At 39.5% G+C, this 20,808-nt stretch overlaps 3 protein-coding genes across 4 annotated transcripts in view; 1 reads left to right on the top strand and 2 right to left on the bottom strand.

Annotated features, from left to right (window-relative positions):
- Positions 1–668: 668 nt before the first annotated feature.
- On the top strand, positions 669–3,918 carry LOC137104963 (somatomedin-B and thrombospondin type-1 domain-containing protein). The gene is made up of 5 exons (XM_067486872.1): positions 669–1,206; positions 2,047–2,241; positions 2,389–2,467; positions 3,023–3,199; positions 3,469–3,918. The coding sequence occupies exons 1-5, from the start codon at positions 984–986 to the stop codon at positions 3,584–3,586; spliced, it is 792 nt and encodes a 263-aa protein (XP_067342973.1). The 5' UTR covers positions 669–983; the 3' UTR covers positions 3,587–3,918.
- Positions 3,898–9,226, bottom strand: terf1 (telomeric repeat binding factor (NIMA-interacting) 1). Of its 2 annotated transcripts, none has more exons than XM_067486871.1 (10): positions 9,013–9,226; positions 7,962–8,057; positions 7,423–7,550; positions 6,545–6,631; positions 6,278–6,427; positions 5,253–5,344; positions 5,122–5,148; positions 4,931–5,028; positions 4,696–4,766; positions 3,898–4,538 (listed from the first exon to the last, which is right to left on the bottom strand). In XM_067486871.1, the coding sequence occupies exons 1-10, from the start codon at positions 9,176–9,178 to the stop codon at positions 4,383–4,385; spliced, it is 1,071 nt and encodes a 356-aa protein (XP_067342972.1). In that variant the 5' UTR covers positions 9,179–9,226; the 3' UTR covers positions 3,898–4,382. The 2 variants fall into 2 exon arrangements, with proteins under 2 accessions (XP_067342972.1, XP_067342971.1); XM_067486870.1 differs by having other exon boundaries at positions 5,122–5,151.
- A 2,851-nt stretch (positions 9,227–12,077) lies between these two features.
- The window catches only part of kcnb2b (potassium voltage-gated channel subfamily B member 2b), a 68,944-nt gene continuing 60,213 nt past the window's right edge, over positions 12,078–20,808 (bottom strand). Inside the window, exon 3 of the mRNA XM_067486808.1 lies at positions 12,078–16,529. Coding sequence (XP_067342909.1) covers positions 14,571–16,529 — 1,959 coding nt within the window. The 3' untranslated portion in view covers positions 12,078–14,570. The remainder of the gene's footprint in view (positions 16,530–20,808) is intronic.

Below are 20,808 nucleotides of genomic sequence, written 5' to 3' on the forward strand. Positions count from 1 at the left end.
TAACATACTTGTAGCCTAACTTTCCCCTCTTGGAAAAGATCCAGCCAAGCTATTTCTCCATCTGTTTTAGTTATGCTAAGCTAATTTGCTGCTGGTGCTTGCTTCATATTACTCATATATGAGAGTGTCACAAACATTCTCATTCAACTTTCTTCCAGAGGGCGTATAAGTATTTCCCCCAAATATAGAACTAAACTCCGATAGGCCAATACTCCATAAAATATTGAGAAATCAAGGAGGAAAACAATTACTGTAGTCCAATTGTCAAAAGTAAAACCACGCATACTGTTCAGCTTACTGCCTGATTACAGAAACCTGAAAGAAAACGCGAAAAGGGGAGAGAGGTGAGAACCAAAGGGTGGCTTTACAACGCTCAGCGGGCCCCCTGGCACAATTGACTGGAGACCTGCCAATGGTTCACATTCCTTCCTTTCTTTTGGGTCTCAGAGGTCTGATGTGGCAGAGAGTGGCTGGGCATGACTGGCACAGTACATTTTGCATGGAGGTGGTGAAAATGGAAGGTAAACAAGAATAAGATCGAAAGAGATAACAGAACCAAGAAGGAAAACACACAGCAAACTCAGCAGCTCACCCCTCCTAGGTCCACATTGTCTCCTCCCGTGTGTGTGTTGGATTGACTGGAGGGAGGTGCTCACAGCTCACAGGGTGCTCACACAACATGCAGGACAGTAGAGTCTGATCAGAGTTGGAATAGTGTTTTGTACTGTAGGTTGCTCTGCAGACCTGTTTTTGCAGGGAAACAGAGGGGCAGGGCACAGGAATTTCAGGTCACAAGGGATCCTGTGGCACAGCACACTTAGCTGGGCTGGGCTGAGCTGGGCTGGGCTGGGTGGGTATTCTAACCTCTCTTTCTCCTGATTATGACAGAGATAGAGTAGAACTAGACTGAGAATGAACATTTTTAGAAAAGGAGAACAGCGAGATTAATCAATAACTGGGGAAACCCACCTGACCGCCTCATAATGGGATCTTCTGTGGAGTTTCTCTGTTTGTCGCTAGTGCTTTCTACTCTTGGAAAGAACCACTTGGTGTCTGGTGGTTGTTTGGGCAAATGCTGCCAGGGCAGAGACTTAAGCTGTTTTACCACTGACTGGAGGATGGACCGGGTTTATGGGACGTGCTACTGTGATGAGGGCTGCGTCAGGAACAAGGACTGCTGCTTTGACTACTTCACAGATTGTCCAGGTGAGGGATGAATGAAGGGGCTGCTCTGAGTGTATAATGCTAAAGTTAGATAACTTGACCTCCAAAGGCAGATCTCTGAGTCTGTTAATAAGACAGAAGATAAAGGTCACTTTTAAAATAATTTTTAGTCACAGAGCTGCTTATGACTATACACAGAATCTCTGGTGAAAGAGCCTGTAGAGTGTTTCCAAATTCCTCATCCGGTAAGATATCCTGTGCAACTTCATTTTATTTCCTGTCAACCGGTCATGTGTGGTTTGTTGTATGCTGCCTAACTATTGGGGGCCTCTAACACAATACCACCATTTATTTTTCTTGTGTAATATGTGTCTTGTGTTACATCACGAGAAGAAAAAATCTGTACACCAAATAACCTAGGTAGCTTAGTATCCCACCTCTCAGTGCACTGGCCCACAATATGGAATTAGTACAAAAATTCTAAGAATGTGATTCTGTCCATCACTTGTAGCAATTACAGTTTCAGTCAAACAAGCCAAGCTTATCCAATACGTGTTATAAGCCGGCAGTCACTCAATCGACATTCTAAATACATCAAAGCTTAATCATGGAGCAAAGTGAACAACTGAAAAGAAAAAATCACGGGACTTGGTGATCGAGTGGGTGGCTCTCTTGGCATGTTGGCATGGTTTAAGTTGTAGAGCAGGAAACACTGATTTTACAAGTAATGATCAATGTTATTTCCTGAAAAATTTAATTACATTATCACACAGGAAATAAAAAATAATGCAGTTGTTGCAAACGTTTACTTTTACTGAATAAGCTACTATAAAGGATGTCCTGTCGTAGTGTTTCTTCACTAATATTGTTGTCAACATCCAGCTCATGACTGTGCAATGAGTGACTGGAGCTTTTGGAGCGGCTGTGCAAAGCCCTGCGAGCCTTCAGTACGAGTTCGGGTCCGACGCATTGAGCAGGAATCCAGTAACAGTGGAAAGCCTTGTCCCAGTCTAGAGGAACGAGCCGGCTGCATGGAGTACAGAGACCACCAGGGAAACCACTGTGGACTCAACTCAGGTAGACAAACCGCACAAACTGTGTGCTTTTTACTTTTTTAATACTAAGTGTTTGCATGCTATTTACCGACTTTATTCCCAATTTATTGTGTCTGTAAAAGGGCTAAACTTGGAATAACAGAAACACTGATTTGCTTTCTCTCACTAGGAACTGCCTTCATCACTAGTGAGGAATTTGGCAAGAGAAGGCCCAAACATGACAGCTATGGAAACCCCCTAGACCCTGGGTAGGTTTGATATCATACTCATCAAAAGCTTTTTTGACCACTCTGCACAGGACCTCCGGCATCTGTAGGAAGTTAACCCCATTTTAGCTTCATGCTGTGTAACCAAAACTATAAAAAAATGAAAAAGGAATGTCCCAATGTTTCCCTCCATTTCCATCAGCTACCAGTATGTGTTTGCTCACCTGGACGTCTGTCCACAGGCCACTAAATATAACAATACCGAGAGACAGCCCACAACCCTTTGAAATTAAAACCCCAGACTTCACCGACTGTCATCTGAAAAGCACATGCACAAAAGGTTTGGATGACACAGTAGGTAGGATACTGTGAGTAGCTCCGAATATCTAAAGGATAGTTCTTCCCACTGCAATAAAGGTGTGTCCATACTATACAGCGATTCGAGGAGCTTTCTCTTCTCATAAGATGCACCAATAAAACAATTTCATAAACTGGGCAAAGATGTCCTACTATAGTGTACATCAATTTAATTCGCTGGTCCTAGTATCCCAGGATTTATTGTGTGATCTTCATGACTCTACCCCATACATCCCTCAGGTTCTGTGTGGAATTCACACTGGAGTCCCGGACACCCCACTGCACAGTAGAGAACCGGCCACACACACACTGGATGCGCTATATAGCTAAAGGCTTTAAAGTGTGTGTGGCTTGTGAACCTCCTGCCATGCACAACAACAGTGGCAGCTGCCAAGGAGATGGACAGGAATCTAACAAGTATGAAACTATTAATTTTCACTTTTCCTTTCAGTAACATTCATGGTTTAATATACGTAGGTGAGATGTAAATGAACATATGTAAGACTTCATGAAGCAAGTTCTAAGTAAGACACATCTGAGCAACATGCTCTAAACTTTTCGCACAAGTACACTTAAGGAATGGAAATAATTCAGGAAAATAATATTGGAATTGTGCATTGCTAAGATAAATGTGTGAAGCTATGCAAATGTTGATGGTAAAACAAACATTTGGGGTTGCGTTGCAGAGAAGCTTTGCTCCACTGGCAGGCAGTGGGGAACCCGCAGTGCCATGGGACATGGAGAATGATACAGAAAACTCAGCAGTGCAACTGTCCCCCACAACACAGCTTCGTCTTCATCTGAGCCAAAGTGCCCCTGAACAGTCCTCTGATCTGGTGTCCACAATAACATTTCACAGCCAAGCTTCAAGAGTGGAACTGAAATAACAAAGGTTTTGGTCAAAAGCTCCAATACAGCAGGCTCTCAGTACTACGAAAAACTGGATGGCTGTGTAATGGTACAACTAATGTTACACACTGATATAAACACATGTTCACTGCAATCACCCTGCATACTCCACTGTTCTGTACTTTGTACCACATTGTTTAATACCACATGGCACATTAAGCACCTATCACAGTTGATCTTGTATATACATTTGCAACAAGCCACTGTTGTAGTTGCTTTTGCAACAGCATTTTATTAAAAATATTTAATATTTTCAAGTTCTACATTTGTGAAAATATATTCATTAATAAAACAAAGCAAAACCGACACAAATCAATTTTTCTGTCTGCAGCGCCCTCTGGTGGTATGAAAGTCTCTTTTTGCAAGCCGCACAACAGAAATCCACAAAAAAGCCATAAGATTGAAAAACAGTTTGCTAAAACATGGGCTAAAAAGACATCAGCTACTGGGCGCTCAAATGTTTTATTCACAGTGACTACAAACTGTACAACTTCCTGGGATGAAAACTTTTGTATCAAAAGTATCTGTTCTGACCCATAAGGCTGTGTTGAACGCCCTCTAGTGGTAGATTTGTTGTACAAATTGAAACGACATTAGATCAATAACTTAATGAAACATCAATTAATATGAGCAGAGGAGAGAAGTCAAAGTTTTTTTTACATTGTTAAAGTTAGAGGGGCTCCTTCTAACTCTATAGCTGACTTCTCGTTAAAACTCTCCAGCGGTCTTTGAGCATGGTTCCAGTGCGTCCTTCAAAGTCAAAGTCCAATAATATGCGAGCCCACTTCCCTTGGCCATGACGCTCAACACCAGCCTTGAGATATTTGTCCAGCTGCGGTGTCCACTTCTAAACAAAGTAAAACACGAACTTGAATGTTTTGGATTTTCTAGAATTCCAAACCACAGATAATATTTGACTGATTCTTACTAACAGTCACATAATTCAGAATTTAGTCACATGACATTTAGTCTCATGAGTGCATGAGCTGTGTGGTTCAACTTACTTGAGGTGGTTTTCTTCTTTTATGAATTTCTGAGGTGTTCACTGACTTTGCAGATGTCAAATGAGACAACTCTGATGATGGGAGATTTAATGCTTATTATAATTTTATCTTTAAACTCAGAAACAACTATGAAATAAGTTGCTAAATGCATTTCTACATTTCACGGCAAGTTAAATGTATTGTTTAAAAGCTTTTTTAACATAACCATTAAAATGAGGAAGAAAAAAAACCTCACCATTCTTGGAAATCCTTCTGAGATAGACATAAGGCTTCTTGCATGTATCAGGTTTCCATACATCAGAAATTGTGGTTGAGAGTAGTTTTCGTTTTCTTCTGCAGAAGTGCAACAGAGTCACAAAGTTATTTATATGCTCAATTTATAATAACATTTATTATTGGAAATACATATTATAACAGCGACCTGACCTCAAACATGTGGCAGTCTCATTTCCCCTGCTAGGAAAACAATGTAACATATTTTATTCAACACAAAAAAGTAAAAGATCATTCACAAATGTTAACAAATACAGCCAGAAGTGTTTAAGATTAATTCCTACTTTTTATTCTTTTTAGAGAGAGAGCTCTCCTGTGTCCCCATGTCCTTCAAATCCTCCGTATTTGTTGATAACTGGATAATCTTTGTGGCTGCCTGAGAGACAGAAAAACAAATTATACTTTCAAATAATACTTTTCACAATGTCCCAGAACAATTAACTTTCAAATGTTTGCATACACTAGCTATAATATGAAAGCAAAACTAATGAGGCCTGTCATTACAATACCCTTCTAACTTTAACCTTAGTCCACGGCCTTGATGTAAATCATTCCTGAAAATGTCATGAATAAGTGACTGTTAGACCCTGAGGTAGGCGCTGCAGAATGCATCAGTTTGCCCTTCCAACTAATTTGCTGACAAATTATCAATTAGGTATGACTGATAATGTCACATCAGCACCTTCAGTTGGTCAGAGCCTCATTAGTCAGAAGAATGAGTGCATAGTTATGAAGACAATGAGCTATTGAAATGTGATCATTAAACCTTGCTGTTAACTGGAGGAAAACTATGGACATACTTTACAACTGCCAATCAAATGTGTAAAATCCTCTAACCTACAAAGAGCTGAACAGTAAATAGGTCCAGGGGACTGCGAGATCAACTGGATGGCTCAACTACAGCATCTCCATTAAGTGCCGGTAATAAAATGTATTTTAAAGTCACCAAGGTTAGCTGAAAAAAAAAAGAACTTCAAAGGATAAAAGAAACTAGGTTTCTTCTCTAAGAGGAGTGTGGAACCTTTTAGTCGACAAGGCATAAAAGTTTTAAATAATGTTGCTGTCCATGACAACAAAGAAAACATATTAGTAATATATTTAAAAGTTTTGAAGATCTTTTTAAGGTAGCTGAATTAAATGATTTGAAATTATTTTCAAGGTCCGCTCTTGAAGGTCATGTCACAGTATGCAGAACACCACCTCTCAGTGGTTTCCTCTCAATTTTTACTGTTCAAACAGAACTCTAAGGAATAATTTACAATGTTCAGTGGTAACCTATAAAATACTGTGGGGGGTGGGGGGCTTGTACCTTCAGAAGATAATCACAGGGATTCTTTTCCAGGTAGGCATCCAAGTAACACTGGATTTTCTCTAGTAGGCAGCTGTAGCTGAGGTTCATCAGGAATGGATGGTATGTTTCCTTCTGTTTCACTATTTTTGACAACTTCACTCGCACATTCTGTTAAAATAGGTTAATTGTTATTGCACAAAAAAAAGTTCTTGTCAACCAAATATTCCAGCACTGACCCTGTGCATATAAGAAGAGAAACAAACAAACAGTGATGGACATACAGACCTGTGGGAATTTTTGATTATTCTCGAGCCACTTGAGGGCAGAGCAGGCAGAAGTTATTTGGCCGTTCTCTAAGCACACAGCCACAGACTAATAGAAGAGCAAATAGAAGAGGTCTGTTAAAACACAAACAGTTAGAGTGGTCTCAGTGACTTTATATATTTAAACAACCACAGTTAGACATATGTCAGGGTGGCTGTCTGAAGGATGAAGTTCAAAAGAAGCCAGCTGATGCAGCTGGACAATGACCCTAAATATAACAATTCTACTAGAGAATGGCTTCAGAGAAATCTGCCCTTTGGAGTGTCTGTTGGAATGACCTAAGGACAGCAGTCCACACCGGATGTTGTAAGACTAAAGCTGAACTCAAGCAGATCTGTGAGAAAGAGTGGTCCAAAATTCCTCCTGAGCATAACCAATCTACAGTTACAGGAAGCACACGTGTAAAGATATTACTGCCAAAGGTGGTTCAACCAGTTAAAACACTGTTGCCATTACTATTTTTACCATTACTTTGTATGTTTACTGGGTGTCTTATATGTAATATTTAATGTAAGTTTGTATTTTTATTGTAAAGGCGTTTCGTAATCCCACTGGGCATCGCCCATTGTTTGACACTTTAATAAATTCGATCCAAAACAACAAATGAGAGAAAAATAAAATAAAAATCAATATCAGGACTCCTGTTTTTTTAAACCATTAACTATTCATTATAGCCAGCACACTGCAGCTTTCACCAGACTTATATTTAAACCTTCAATCACAGACGGATTAAGAGATGTGACTGTATATTATCAGATCCAATCCCCCTGATCATAGGGTCTGATGGCCAGACTGCAGTTGGAAAAAAAATGCAGATCTTGAATATGCTGTAAGATTACCTGGACAAGCAGAAGGATGGTAATGTTTTTAAACACGCTTTTGTCTGCTACAGTGTCTTCCAAATGTGACCAAATCTTAGCGGCAGACATGAGAGGCATCACATTTTCATCCTCTTCAAACTGGACATCTGCAGAAAAACAGGCTTCGTGTTTACATTCTTACCTTTGTGTATATGCAGAGTTAATCCATAAATCTATACTTAAAGTTACTTATGTTATGATAATGTAGTTATAGTTATAACTAAGTAGTAGTAGTTATAACTATCCTTTAATAATCTATTGCTTTTATATCAGCATGGGAATTTTTCAGCTGTTAAATATCTCACTCCCAAGCTGATAGCAGCAAATATCCACAAAATGTATGGCCAAATTAAAAAAGTAAATAGATTTGGTGAGCTATTGCTGAGACGTCGTGGAAAAGTAGAGTTTCCACAGAAAAGACCTTCCTATGGCACTAGCATTTACTCAAAAGTTGCTTTTATAGATACTAGTAAATGATGTCATAAGATAAAGTTTATCTCCCAACTGCGACAACTTACCCAACTGCTTGCCATGCATGACTCTTGCAAGGAAGGCAGTTATCATTTTTTTGTTTTCACATAGGTCTCCTTTAAGAGATGGACTGTGACAAATGGCTGAAAAACACAAAGATAAACACATATTCAAAAGAGTGTTAGCCACTGGGCCTAGGCTCTTCGGCAAGTTTACCTTCCACTGACTTTACTGATCTACAATCCATGTAGGTTCAGGCAGAAGCTTCCTTTTTCTTTATAGGAGAAGAATATTGTTCTAGTAGTGTTACAATTTAACGTAGGTTGTTGTTTGGATTGTGAAGATTACCTTTAAAATGTAATAGGTTACAGGTTACGAGTTACCTTTTCAAAATGTAATGTTGCCAAACCTTATAACAGTTGATTACGTTTCCACAAATGGTTTAAACTGGCCAGTAAAGCTGGAAAGGCCTAAAAGCATAAACTTAAACCGGGCAGGGGAAACCTCACAACTCTTAAAGACCCAGAATAACATTGGGATATTCAGATTTTAAAGCATAGTTTATCTACAGGCTAAACTTCTTAACTGAAAAATATATTTTCAGTTGTAACCCCTTTATAATCGCATAATGCTCAGTAACTGTAATTACACCACACTATATACATATAATACATTTACGCCAATCAGCCATAACATTATGACCACCACCTGTGTAATTCAATGCAATCCAATACAGTGGCTCTGCCATGAATTTTACTTTTACAAGGTTATAATTTCTCAGTTTTTAAGCTAAAACTATCAGAAAGGTGATAATTCCTACTAGAATTGTAGTATGTGTTTAATATGAGGTAAAGTGCGGAGCGGAGCGCATTTTAGGTGCCTTTATTAAAATGATGTCCTTCAGTCCTATTTCAGTAACAGTGAGGTATCTTTTTAGTACTTTCACTAAAACGTAATAAACACACTTTTTTCCAAAATGAGCCTAGGAACTTTTAAAAATGTAAATTATCTCCATTTACTTTGCATTTAAATGGGCAGCGAACAGTTTGCTAAATGGAAGTAAGGGGGACTTATTAACGCTGAACGGGAATAACTTACCCTCGAAACTTGAGAGCCTCACGTTGAAATCGTCGAGTTTCCCTTCTTTGAAACTCCGACACAGGCTTACAAACAAAAAGTCCAGCATCCAGTCTGTAACGACAGCTGTTACACGGGAAAAACTGACGCTTTCTTCGGCATCGACTGCACTGTTGTTCTCAGACATATTTACTGTGAAACCAGTTCTTCTTCTCGACGTCGTTTGGTTTCTTCTTCTTTTGGAGGAGTTGGATTTCCGCGCGCTTTTCTTTGAGTCTGTCGTCGCTTGGACACACTGCAGCGCCTCCAGGCGACAGGAGGCGTAATCACGCCTGCCGGGTTTTAACCAGGGTTAACGTCCAAAAGTTGGTCAATTTTGTGGCTAAGGCTGAAAATTAAAATTTAAATCAACGTTTGTGGACAACAATTTCTATACATCAAAGCATAATCAGATCTCTTGCAGACTACACCAGTACTCCCCTATATGTTCAGGAGATCTCACCCTCACCCTCACCCCTAACAAGCCTTCCAGGGCCTGTTGCTGCTGCTGCTGCAAAAAAAAAAGAAAAAAAGGAACAGCATGAAGCCAACACCACCATGCTTCACGTGGGAATTCTTTTTTGTGATAATAATATGCAGTGTTTTGATTAAACCAAATGTAGCGTTGAGTCTGATGTTTAACTGTTATTCATGACTCAGACTTCCAGACAGATGGTCCATTCACTGAGGGTGTGCAATACTGGCTTTTCCAAGTGAGAAATGTAAGCAAGATCAGGTCATTCCTTTCATGTGCTGATCTAGAAAAGGCCTTCTGATCTTTCATCTCCCCCAGGCTGAGCGATTCTCTTTATTCTAGTATCAGCAGGCTAAAAATCTAAACACCACAGCTGATACAAAAAGCAGCTTCTAACACTACCTAATAGAAATAGCCGTAACACATCAGTTACTGCTGTTCATTGGTTACCTGTGGTTTAAAGCCTTAAACAATCTGTCCTTACGTGCACTTGTCCATACTTTCTTAACTCCCAGTGAGGCTGATCACTATGCTGGCAGTGCTCTAATCAAAATCTCTTGACCTACTTACAAAGGAGTTTCATAGCTTTTTGAGAAAGTATATGTTATAATTGCTTTAATATTTTATCTTTACATATTTGCTCCTGATTTTATTATTGCTCTTCTTATTTGCCTTTACTGCAAAGCCTTCTGTAGCCATGGTTTGAAAGGATCTAGTTAATTTAAATTATTACTGAATGTTGCCCCAGCTGGTTATGTACAAACTAGCAGAGTTGGATATCATTTTTATATAACTATATACAAAACATCTATATAAAATAAATTCAGTTAAACTGTTGGGTATCTTGTTTTATGTATCTTATGGTACATCAAAAAGAGGAACTTACATATAACTCAAAAGAATACATGAATATAACAAATATAGACAAAATGAGCTAACTAATTAATCTCACAATACATGCAAGAGCCTTTGCTTTTGGGGCTTTGGGAACTTGTTGTTTTTGTTTAGAATCCTTGTTTGGCAGCAGTACACAACAGAAATGCATCCATTAATTGCATCTAATGGAATGGAGTGCATTTGCCCGCAGTGATAAATCATTTATCAAACACTAATGCCAGACTGCTGAATCTGGATGGGGCACTTTCAGATATGAAAAACAGCTTTACTTATTGAAGCAAATGCAATGTAAGTTTTATTTTGTGTTATGTGAAGATAATTTATGCACATTCCATATATGTATTTATTTCCAATAATCACAAAATGCATCAGTCCATTTGTTGAGAACACCAGACTCATAAACACACGAGTTATATGCACATTTATTTATTATTCTGCATATTCTAATAGACGTCATGGGGAACAATGCTTTACAGAAATGTTGACATACATGTATCATAAAGTGTTCTGTGGTCACATAATTGTTTGGACTAGTACATGCATACAAAGATGTCACTTTGTACAGAAACAGTCTGTAGCTCAGAATGTGTCTAATGATAATGTTCTCCAAAGCTGAATAAAGCAAAAAAAAAAAAAAAAGAAAAGAAAAACAAAAAAGGCAGAATACAGAGAGACAAAGGAAAAAACAATGTAGCTTTATTAGGGAGCAAGGTTTGGTAAGCATGCATGAGTGACATGGACAATACCCAATCTCTCAGAGAAAACAAAGACGCAACCTTTCCATTCTTTACAGTATCACACATGATAATGCCATTGTTGAGACAAGAAGATAGAGCACACTCCTTTTGCTGTCAGCTCGCAGAATTAATGTCAGTATCTACACAAACATCATCCCAAGCGAAAAGAGCTGACAAATCCGAATTCCATTTCTGTACACTACCTGAAAAACTGAAGGATTACTCAAGGCGAACATGGAGACATGATTACTACAAACATACACTGAAGAAAAAATTTAACATAAAGGGACAGAAAAAAAAGAAGGTTATCATCTAACCTTCCTTCATGTAGAAAAATTTAAAAAAGACAAATGAAAACCCCAAACAACAACCACCACTGACCCCGCATTTAACTTTGGAGAGTTTCCAAGAGGGTTTGACTATTTCACAAAGATAACTCCATGATCATTCACATATATTTCCGATTAATGAGTCAAATTTTGCCAGAGTGGACATGTACTCAGTTTGCACACAAAACAGCAAGTACACGGAGGAAAAAAAAGAAAACCAGACCACAAGTGATGTGATGTAACCATTTGGGAGATTTTTTTTTCATTTCCTTGCTCTCACAGCCTTCCCTTTATCCTAGCCGTTCTTTCACCCATTAATCACCACTTCTGAGGGCATGCCATGGGGTAGAGCCTCTGAAGCTGCAGGGATTGGAGCACCCAGTGGTGTCAGCATGGGAAATAATCAGATGGATAAGTTCAGTGACAGTGGGGATCTCTTCTTGCCTGTCTCTGGTCAGTTAGACTCATCCCTCTCCCTCTGTCTATTTCTCAGCTCTAACGGTCCAATTTCTGTCCCTTTGTTTGTGCTCCTTCCTGCCTCGCTGAAGACTGATGGGAGTGGATACTGAATGTGGAACACAGATTACCCAGGAGGAGGGAGAGATATTGCCGCTCCTTACTCTGGGAGCCAAGACATCAATGTGGATTTGACAACATCACCTTTCAAAAGGTACAGAAGTAACTAGTTGACATTAGCTGTTAAAGAACAAACAGATAATCTATCCAACTGGAACATCAGAGAGTTATAGAAAACCTGAGAACTCAATAACATTACTTGTTTCTATTACATAAAGACCTGATTTCTCCTATAAAATTAGAATTTTCTGTACAGTGCTATATGAACAAAGCAAAATGACTTGCTACCTTCTCATAAACAGCATTGTTATGAAAAGGCATGCATCATTTCAACCACCATATGGCAGGAAATTGTGGTCGTGCTCCATTTTGGTTTAGAAAAAATAGAATCATTCTCAACGTTAATTCACAAAAAACATAAAATATTTTGCGTGTGGCCACTGAAATTAGATTATCTTCTACAGACATTTGTTAGATTTTATGTAAATCTAACAGTAATATAAAAGGCCCAAAGAGGTTAATTTGGATCCCCATGCCCACAGATAATCAAATTTGAGGTTCAGTGTTTACTGGCATTAAGGTGCTTGACAGCATTATGCCAGTTAGATCATATGAAATGAAATATGTAAAAGTCAAATTGTACTTTGCATTCTTTGTGAGATTCTTGAGAGTACTTATAATACTGTTTCGCCTGATATTAAAGATATAACATTTGAAAAATACAAGTGATTTCTGCCTGTACACTTACAAATTCCCATAGACAGAAAATAAAGTGCCACAATTCTTGGCCTGCATAGATTGCAGTATGCGGTATTGCACATTCCACACCTCTCTGTGAGAAGAGAAACACATGATAATAACAACAATAAGAAAAAAATATCACCCACATACTTCCTGTCAGTACCATTCTGGTTTGTGTGGCTTTCACAAACACACTTCTAGTACAATCAGTCAAATGCCATGCTCAAACAATAAACAAATATTCCAGCAATAAAATTGGAATCAAAGGCAACAAACAACAGATATTTTCAGTCAGTGTAAAACAAAAGCAAGAACGAAGAAAAAAAAAACTCCTTTGGGTTTAAGCTTGACTGAAAATAGTTTTGTTGACAATACAACGCAATAAATAATATAGTCCAAGACACTAGGGGGAAAAAAAAGATGCCTTAAACTTATCAGCAGGATTGGATAACCTTGCAGTTGTATAGAACACATATTAACAACGACATCAGGGTGCTGCAGATAGGACAATGAACACAATGCAGGTAAACAGACCATCAGGAAAAAAAAAAACATAACTACTGTCATAATACGTTATTACCATATATGTTATTATGCAGCTGAGATAGATGATGCTTGTCAGTGTGCTTGATTTGGTCCATTGATATCACAAGAAATAGTTGTGGTAGTCTATCCCATTTATTCATTGCCAAAATAGATAATTATACTGTAAAGCCTACTGTTTATGTGTATTGATGATTAGATCTAGTGTGCTGATTAATAAATAGTCTTAATTTGTGGAATCTCACTTATCTACTGTAGATTTTTTTCTACAACCAATCTAGACCTATGTATTTCATATTTTACTCTTAAAACTACTTTTAGATGCACATAACTGATGTCAGAGAATAAATAAGATTTATTTATTTTGAATTGGATCAAAAAGCTGAACAAGGAGTAGAACCTCTCAATTCTTTTAAACCTTGTCCAAACTTCTGAAACCCCACAATAAATATTTTCAATAGCAGTAGTATCAGATAGCGCCTGTCCTTACAGATTATATATGTATTTGGCAACTATAGGTGTATGCACTTCAAAGGAATAAGGGTCTTTTTTTCCTTGCCCACATTCATTAACTCAAAGACTAAAATTTCAACGACATTTGTAAAAACCCAAAAGCAACAATGTTTTATACACCAAATTTTCCACACAAAGTAACATTACAGGGTCGTCATGGGAACACTTCGCATTTCCACAAAAGGTAATGATATGTTTTTTTTATAGGTCGCTACGATGCAACGCCGGGTCTGAGGGCTCTCGAGTCAACCACCCCACCTCTCGCTGTTCACATTTCAAATATTTGTACCTTCAGTGACATTTTTCCTTTGCCATCCTGTGCATTGTCAATGTCCTAGATGTCCTAGTATTTACAGTGGAGCGCTTTTAGCAAACTAAGCACCGTAAAATATCTGTCTTTGTTACAGTAAATGCATGCTTTTTACAGATAAGTCTGCATTTCTTTCATTTGCTAGAAAAAAGGAGACTGTCATGTACATTGAGAGGACCAGAATGTCTACATTAGTTGATGAATTCCCTCTGTTGTTTACGAGCCCACCGTTACTCAATCTCAACTCTGCACATGTAGCTTCTTTTTCAGCAATACACAACAATACAAGTAAAAGGGACTTGTCATGCCATGCAAAAATAGCTCTCACTACAACTGCACCTTTGTCTTTTTGTCTTGCTCTCCCACACACCAGACTGAGGTTGCAGTGGGTCTATTGTCTCTCAGAGCTTCCCTTGCCGTCACATGCTGGTTTCACAGGTTGGAGAGAGGCTGCCGTCCCCGGGTATCAGGTGGATGTCTGATGTAAACATGTGGTTCTCTACTTTGTGTCCACTTTGGTTGCTGTCAGCCTTGACCCCCTCACCTGCCCCAGCCACACCTTGGGTGCAATTTTGTGCTGCTGTCTTAGGTGATAAAGGCGCAACTGCTGCACCCGCCACCTCCATCAGATGCTTCTCCTCATTGTTCTCTGTGGATTGATCTTCATCACCGGGTGGTGTATCAACTACCAGCCTTTTAGGGGACAAGAGGCTAATATCCTCTTCTAAGATGGGAAAAAGCTCATCTGAACTGGGGATAAGTGGTGACATCTCTCCCTCTGGGGACTCATCTTCCAGGACACTGGAGCTGATGTCTCCAGGAGATGTAGTGCTGGGAGGTGTTAGGGGGGCTTCAGCAGAGGTTTTGGTGTAGTTGACTTTCAACCCCTTTATTTTAAGAGGGTTATTCCCTTTTGGGGAACTCTGGATATTCTCCACAGCACTGTTAAAGCTCTCTCCTTCCTCTATATGGAGCTGTGATCCATCACTAGGGTTGACGGATTCATAGAGGTCACCTGTGATGCCAGGGCAGTTTTGGAGACTGCTGGCTGTTAGTTGGCTAAGATCCAAATGTGGTGGTGCCCTGGGGTGTCGGATTTGACACGGTCCAGGATCATCTGATTCAGAGCCCTCTTTTCTAAAGTTACCCACTGAGGAGGGTTGGACCTCCTTCATCTCTAGCTCCACCTCTTCCTTTAATGTAAATTCTGGGCTGTGTGACTTTTTCGGTGAGACCGGGGCTGTCATAGTTGTGCTCAGAGTACTCATGGAGCTTGTAGTGTTGAGGTTATTGAATGACTGAGACCTGGTCATCAGACTATACATTTCCTCCAGTTTCTGAACATTCAGGTGCTGTGGGGTCCTGTTTGTTCGTTGTGGACTTCCAGTGGTGGTGATGGTTATATGGTGAGGGGAGCTTTGGAGAACAGACTCTGGGTTTCTTTTATCTGGGGATTTCAGGTTAGTGTCAGAAATTGCGTGTCTAGTCGAGCTGCCCCACCGGCTAGGAGACAGGTGGTTGTCAAGGGAGGTTTTGTCCTCTCCCTTCTCTACCACTACATCCATTAGTTCCATACTTCGGGCAAAGGCATCTTTTAAGTTCATTGACACAATGCTGCCATTCCGCTTGGCTCTCTCCAATGCCTCCCTCCTCTTAATGGCCTTCTCTTGCCTCTTCTGCTCTTTGTAGAACTCAGAGAAGTTGTTGACTATAATGGGGATTGGTAGGGCAATTACCAGGACCCCTGCAATGCAGCAAAGCCCACCCACAATCTTTCCAAGCAAAGTCTGTGGGTAAATGTCGCCATAGCCCACTGTAGTCATTGTAATGGTTGCCCACCAAAAGGAGGCAGGGATACTGGTGAATTTAGTTGCATCTTCATCTTTCTCAGCAAAGAAAACCAAGCTGGAAAATATCATTATGCCCATGGCTAGAAATAAAATAAGAAGGCCCAGTTCATTGTAGCTCCTTCTCAAAGTAAACCCTAGAGACTGGAGCCCTGTGGAGTGCCTGGCTAGTTTCAGGATCCTCAATATTCTCATGATCCTGAATATCTGCACCACACGACGCACATTTTGAAACTGCAGCACACTCTTGTTGGACTCTGTTAGGAAGATAGTGACATAGTAGGGCAGTATAGCCAGCAAGTCAATGATATTCAGTGGGCCTTTAAAGAACTTCCACTTATTAGGGGAGGAGAGGAAGCGAAGCAGGTACTCCATAGTAAACCAGGCAATGCACACAGCTTCCACGTGGGCCAACTGAGGGTTGTCGCTGGCCTGGCCAAACTCGTCTTGGACCTGGAGCTCTGGTAAGGTGTTGAGAGACAGAGCGACGGTGGAGAGGACAATGAATAAGATTGATAAGATGGCAAGAATCTGCAAAAAAAAAAAAAAAAGGAAAAGAAAGAATTAAAATTTTAGCCGGTCACCAAATTATTTATCCATTTTCATGTGAAAAAGAACTTTCATGTTCAGTTATGACACATTTACAGTTGCTATAAAGACATGTTAGAAATACATGAAAATGTGGATTCAGTTGATTTTTGCTCATTTAAAAATTTTACTTTTCTTAAAGAAATGACCGAGAAGTGACTGGAATAGTTTATGAATAATCATTGCTGCTTTGATTTAAGTTCAGTACAGAAAAGGATGCATAAACATTGCTGAAAGAAGTTGAGTATAAATAATAAGAAGGAAGTGTCTGATCTATACCTAAGCTAATTAAGAATATTAGGCATGTGATATTATAGTAGTATGGTCATGTAAAAAACAACTAACAACTAAAGAAAACAGAGTGATCTTTGAATTAGTTTTGGATGAATGCAGTGCAAAGGATCTTAGATACAGATGAAATTAAATTTAGGGGAAAAACTAGTGCCAAATCTTGCTTGTTTAAATTAAAATCAATATAAAAACAAAGGAATTTTGGCTCCACCTGCTGGGAACCATCTAAAAGTTCATCTGTCTTAAAATATAATGTCAATATTCAAAGAAAGGTAATTTGCATTTTTTTTACACTTGAAATCTAAATAGGAAATTGAATACTTTTGCCATCTGTTGTGTAATGAAATAGATACAAATATCTTGTATGATCCAGTGAACGCTGCTTTTTAAGTGGCTCTTTATCTTAACCAGGATTTATTAATTCCAATAGATTAAATCTAGTTAGAGATGTTGTGACTGAGGTTTGGTATTTATAAAATGAGAGTGTGTAAGCAATATATGGTAATGGGAAGAGTGAATGTCACATCATGTTATGTGATGAGTATTGCTGGTTCAAAGTGAGAAGTATTACTGTACGTGACTCACTCATCAACAGTCCTTTCTTCTACAGTACCTGCCCATATTTTATCTCTCATTCTACCTGTCATCACAACCACAGATAAAACTCCTTACAGTGCTGCTGGGTTAGTTGATGTCCTGTTTCCAGCTCAGCTGTGTCTCAACCCACACAGGGAAAGTTCTCTGACCTACACTGTACAGTACTGCAATATAACCTGTCAACCTGTCAGGTAAAAGAACTAACAACAAAAACACACACACACACAAACACACACACACACACACACATATATATATATATATATATATATATATATATATATATATATATATATATATTCTATGAAGTTCTTTACAACCCATCTCTAAAACCATATCTAAAAACAAAGACTCTGAGTCAGTATCGGTAAAAACTACAGTTTTTTCTTTGAGACTATCAAATATTAGTGAATATCATGAAGAGATAGAGCTCAAAGATTTGAAACTCCTAACCACTTAGACATTTTTAAAGTCTGTTTACTAGCCTGTAGCTGTGCTGACACACTGGAAAGTGTGTCTATAAGGCCAAATAGGCCAGAGATGTAGCCTGGTAAACCAGCCAAAAAGAGAATAAAGGATAGTAACTGAGAGTGAAATAGAGATAAAGTGCTATCATGGCTCAGCAGAGGAAGCGTTATCACTAAATAAACACCGGTGCCGATTAGGTTGAACCTATTAGCAGCTAAGTGAAGGAACCTGGACAGGCCTGGCACTAAGCTGACAGACTGTGGAGTCACTGTAAGGATGCAGATTGCTTCCATGACCCTGAACTTTTTGGCAAGTTCATTTGAAGCTCACCTCCTGGTGCCAAGTTACTTAATCAGAGGACCTTTACTTGTGTCCCTGTTGCTGAACACTTAGGAACCGAGTCAGGTGGAAGAGTAGATTAGATCACAAGATGATATTTTTGCACAGTTCATTAACTTACTGTCAATAAATACTGTTAGCTGCTTAAGCAGCTGATTATCCAATACAGTACAAGAATATAAGTTATATAAATACAAACTAAAGTTAAATAAGAGGATTTTAATAAGGTAAGATTCAAAAGAACTGCCTCAATGGAGACAAGGGAGGCTTTAAAAGTACACTATGAACAGCTGAATGAATGGATGTGAGGGCGCAAACAAACACTCACACACACACAGAGAGAGATATAGTGATTAATGTTTTCACTGACCCACTACCATGTGATCTCACATTCATACACACCCATGCACCCTTTACTCACTGACACCAGCAAGTTAGTGGCATTTGAGCATTTTGATGAGCAATCCTGAGGTGGCTTTGATTAACATACTGTAATTGAGTGGGAGTAATTATGATCTGTTACTTGGCCTCCGGCTCCACACACACACACACACACACACACAAACACACACACACACACAGACACACAGACACACACACACACACGATTATGACCTCTAACTTGAAACAGTGTTACATTTTCCACCTGGAAAACTCAAAACCCAACAAAACTGTTTAATGGTGTTTGTCATTGTGGAGCAAATATGCACAGCTAATGTTTCCAACCTGTGATGTGCATCAAATGCAGCATTGGTCTACTTTGTTGTGTTCAGGCATTAAGTATAGAATCAAATGCTGAGAGTGGTGGATTAAAGCAAGCTCAGTCATGCTGGTTGACCTGGAGTGACCCAGTGAAAACTAATATAGACAAAAGAAGAACACGACTGCTATTCTTTGAACAGGAGTTCAAAGATTAAGAGGACTTGGCTTAAAATGTCGGCAGTGCGTGCTCCGCTCTTTCCGACCACATGTCAAAGTGTCCCTGGGCAAGACACTGAACCCACAACAGCCCATCCCCATCCCCTGCCATGCAGTGCCAGTCCCAAGCCCGGTAGATATTGGGGAGGGTTGGGTCAGGAAGGGCATCCGGCGTAAAAACTGTGCAAAATCAACATGCGTACAAAAGATCCGCTGTGGTGACCCTGAACTCACGGGAGCCAAAAGCTGAAAGGAAAAAAAATATAGAATTTATTAAACAAATCAGTGCTTCCTTGTGAATAATCTGCACACATAATGTAAATAAGGCAGAGAACAACATTTTACTGTGGTGTCTTGGTAGTTAATGAAACGTTTGCCAAATGCCAAATAGTCTATTGTTTCAAGTGATTTTTATGTAAGAACAATCTCATATGGAGTGGAAGATAAGTTAACTGTAGGCAACAGCCCTCAGCTTTCCTACTTATGTGAAGGGTCAAGATGCCATAGTCAGGTCATGCCCAGGCCAGTCATGAGACCTGATTGACTTAGGCAGGAGGGTTCTGTCTTCAGATGATCAGGAGATGTGGGACATGCCTTAGTTGTTTGTAGTTATCCTGGCTCTATTACTGTCGCTGAACTCTCCCACAGAATCTGCTTAGTGTGACTGTGCTGGGGAGAGATTTACCATCAAATCAAACACAAATGCAAAAAGAAAAAAAATATTTAGTATAACATGACTTCAGGTTTTATACAATACTTGGAGGATTTCTTTTAAAACTTTGCTCTTTACTCCTAAACACAATATAAAACACCAAGAAAAAAATAAATCACTTGACAATCGTCCACTCACACAAAAAAAGTAAAACAGGCTGGCTCAAATCCTCAAAGGACAGCCTAAATAATAATGGAGCGGAGGTTAAATTTGTTTGGTGTATATCTCCTGTGTATGAACAAAGTGGAAGTGATTAGCCACCAATATGTGCGTTCACCCTAACAGTGTCATAATACTATTAGTTCCAAAGTGATACCCAAGCAACAAGGTTTATCCAGAAGAGAAAACACTCAGGAGCCACTGAGTTAACAGCTCTGTTAAGCCTCTCTTCTGAGACTCTTGATTTCCATCTTCAGATGCCTCTCATCTCAACCACTACTCTTGAATTGTGAGAATCACCTTTCCACATCCTCTTTCAGTTCCCACAGAAAGCAGTCAATAGGGGCTCTAGCTGCTCTGTAAATCTCCTGTCAGCAGTGACAGGCCTGTGGTCGCACACTTACAGCCCACTTCTCGCATCAGCTTCTCTTCCCGCATCCCCATCATCCCTTACTTTGAGGGAAAGTAGATGCCGTGGGAAGGAAGAATAACCCGTGCCACACTAGTGGTCCATCAGCCTGCTTGGGGTGGGCTATCGATTGTGTACACATCACATTATGGACACTGAGCCAGGCTCAGCAAGACCCTATTGATCTCCCTGCTCAGAGCTCCTATGGTCCATGATCTGCCTCACTGACCCCTGCCTTCCCCCACTTGTGTCATCAATTTGTGCTGGACAAATTGAGCCATTTGAATCAATTCAGGTGATTATGATTATGGTAATGTGGATTGATTCCA

Source organism: Channa argus, chromosome 19, assembly GCF_033026475.1.
Source record: "Channa argus isolate prfri chromosome 19, Channa argus male v1.0, whole genome shotgun sequence".
NCBI classification, from domain to species: domain Eukaryota; kingdom Metazoa; phylum Chordata; class Actinopteri; order Anabantiformes; family Channidae; genus Channa; species Channa argus.